Consider the following 869-nt stretch of genomic DNA (forward strand, 5'->3'; position numbering starts at 1 on the left):
TTTGTTATAATTATTAAACATAACTATTTAATCATAACATGTACGGAGTAACTATTTGATACGAACTTGGTCTTTTGTACGAAGTAAGTTTTTTTTTTTTTTTTTACTTCGTACATAAGACCAAGTTCGTATCAAATTTAAAAGAAAAGAAGCCATGCATGTATATTAATATAAAAAGATAATGCAATAAGTATTATATATATATATAAGAAAATCAATCATACAATAGTACACCAATACAAATCCACTGATCGAATACAAAAGCAATACAAATAATTAAATTCGCGTAATATAAGAAGCAAAAATTAAAGCAAGTGCAGTGTGTAATGTGTAATGTGTAATGTGTAATGTGTATAGAACAAGAGTACGTCGACCTTCACTCCTTGAATTCCCTGTGGAATCCAAGGCAATGAGTCATAGTGAAATGGGATCAATTATTGGAAGGAGGAGGAGATGAGAGGAAAGGAATGGAAGGCATGGATGTAGGTAGAGGAATAGAGGGCATGTTTGGCATTGGAGGGAGAGACATCTTCGGAATGGAAGGCATTGATGTAGGTAGGGGTATAGAGGCCATGTTTGGCATTGGAGGTAGGGCCACCTTCGGAATAGAGGGCATTGTTGTAGGCATATTTGGTAGTGGTGGCAAGGATGATGGTTGTTGAGGGTTGATAGATGGGATATTTGGAATACTAGGCATGTTTGGCATGGAGGGTAACGGCGGAAGTGTCATCTGTGGTGGCGGTTTTGTTTGGAGAAGGCGGCGACCTCCTTCGCTTACTTCAATGCTTGCCATCGACAAAGCGATCAAGAGAGCTAGGATGAAGAACTTGTTACAAGCCATTTGTGCAACTTAATTTGAACTTGGATGT

The 869-nt window shown here is 37.9% G+C and overlaps 1 protein-coding gene across 1 annotated transcript; it reads right to left on the minus strand.

Moving 5' to 3' along the window:
- Positions 1-430: 430 nt before the first annotated feature.
- On the minus strand, positions 431-841 carry LOC110781424 (protein PELPK1-like). The gene has a single exon (XM_021985606.1). It carries the CDS (start codon positions 839-841, stop codon positions 431-433), a length of 411 nt encoding a protein of 136 aa, XP_021841298.1.
- Between the last annotated feature and the right edge of the window lie 28 nt (positions 842-869).

The sequence above is a fragment of the Spinacia oleracea genome, chromosome 4, assembly GCF_020520425.1.
Source record: "Spinacia oleracea cultivar Varoflay chromosome 4, BTI_SOV_V1, whole genome shotgun sequence".
Classification (NCBI taxonomy): domain Eukaryota; kingdom Viridiplantae; phylum Streptophyta; class Magnoliopsida; order Caryophyllales; family Amaranthaceae; genus Spinacia; species Spinacia oleracea.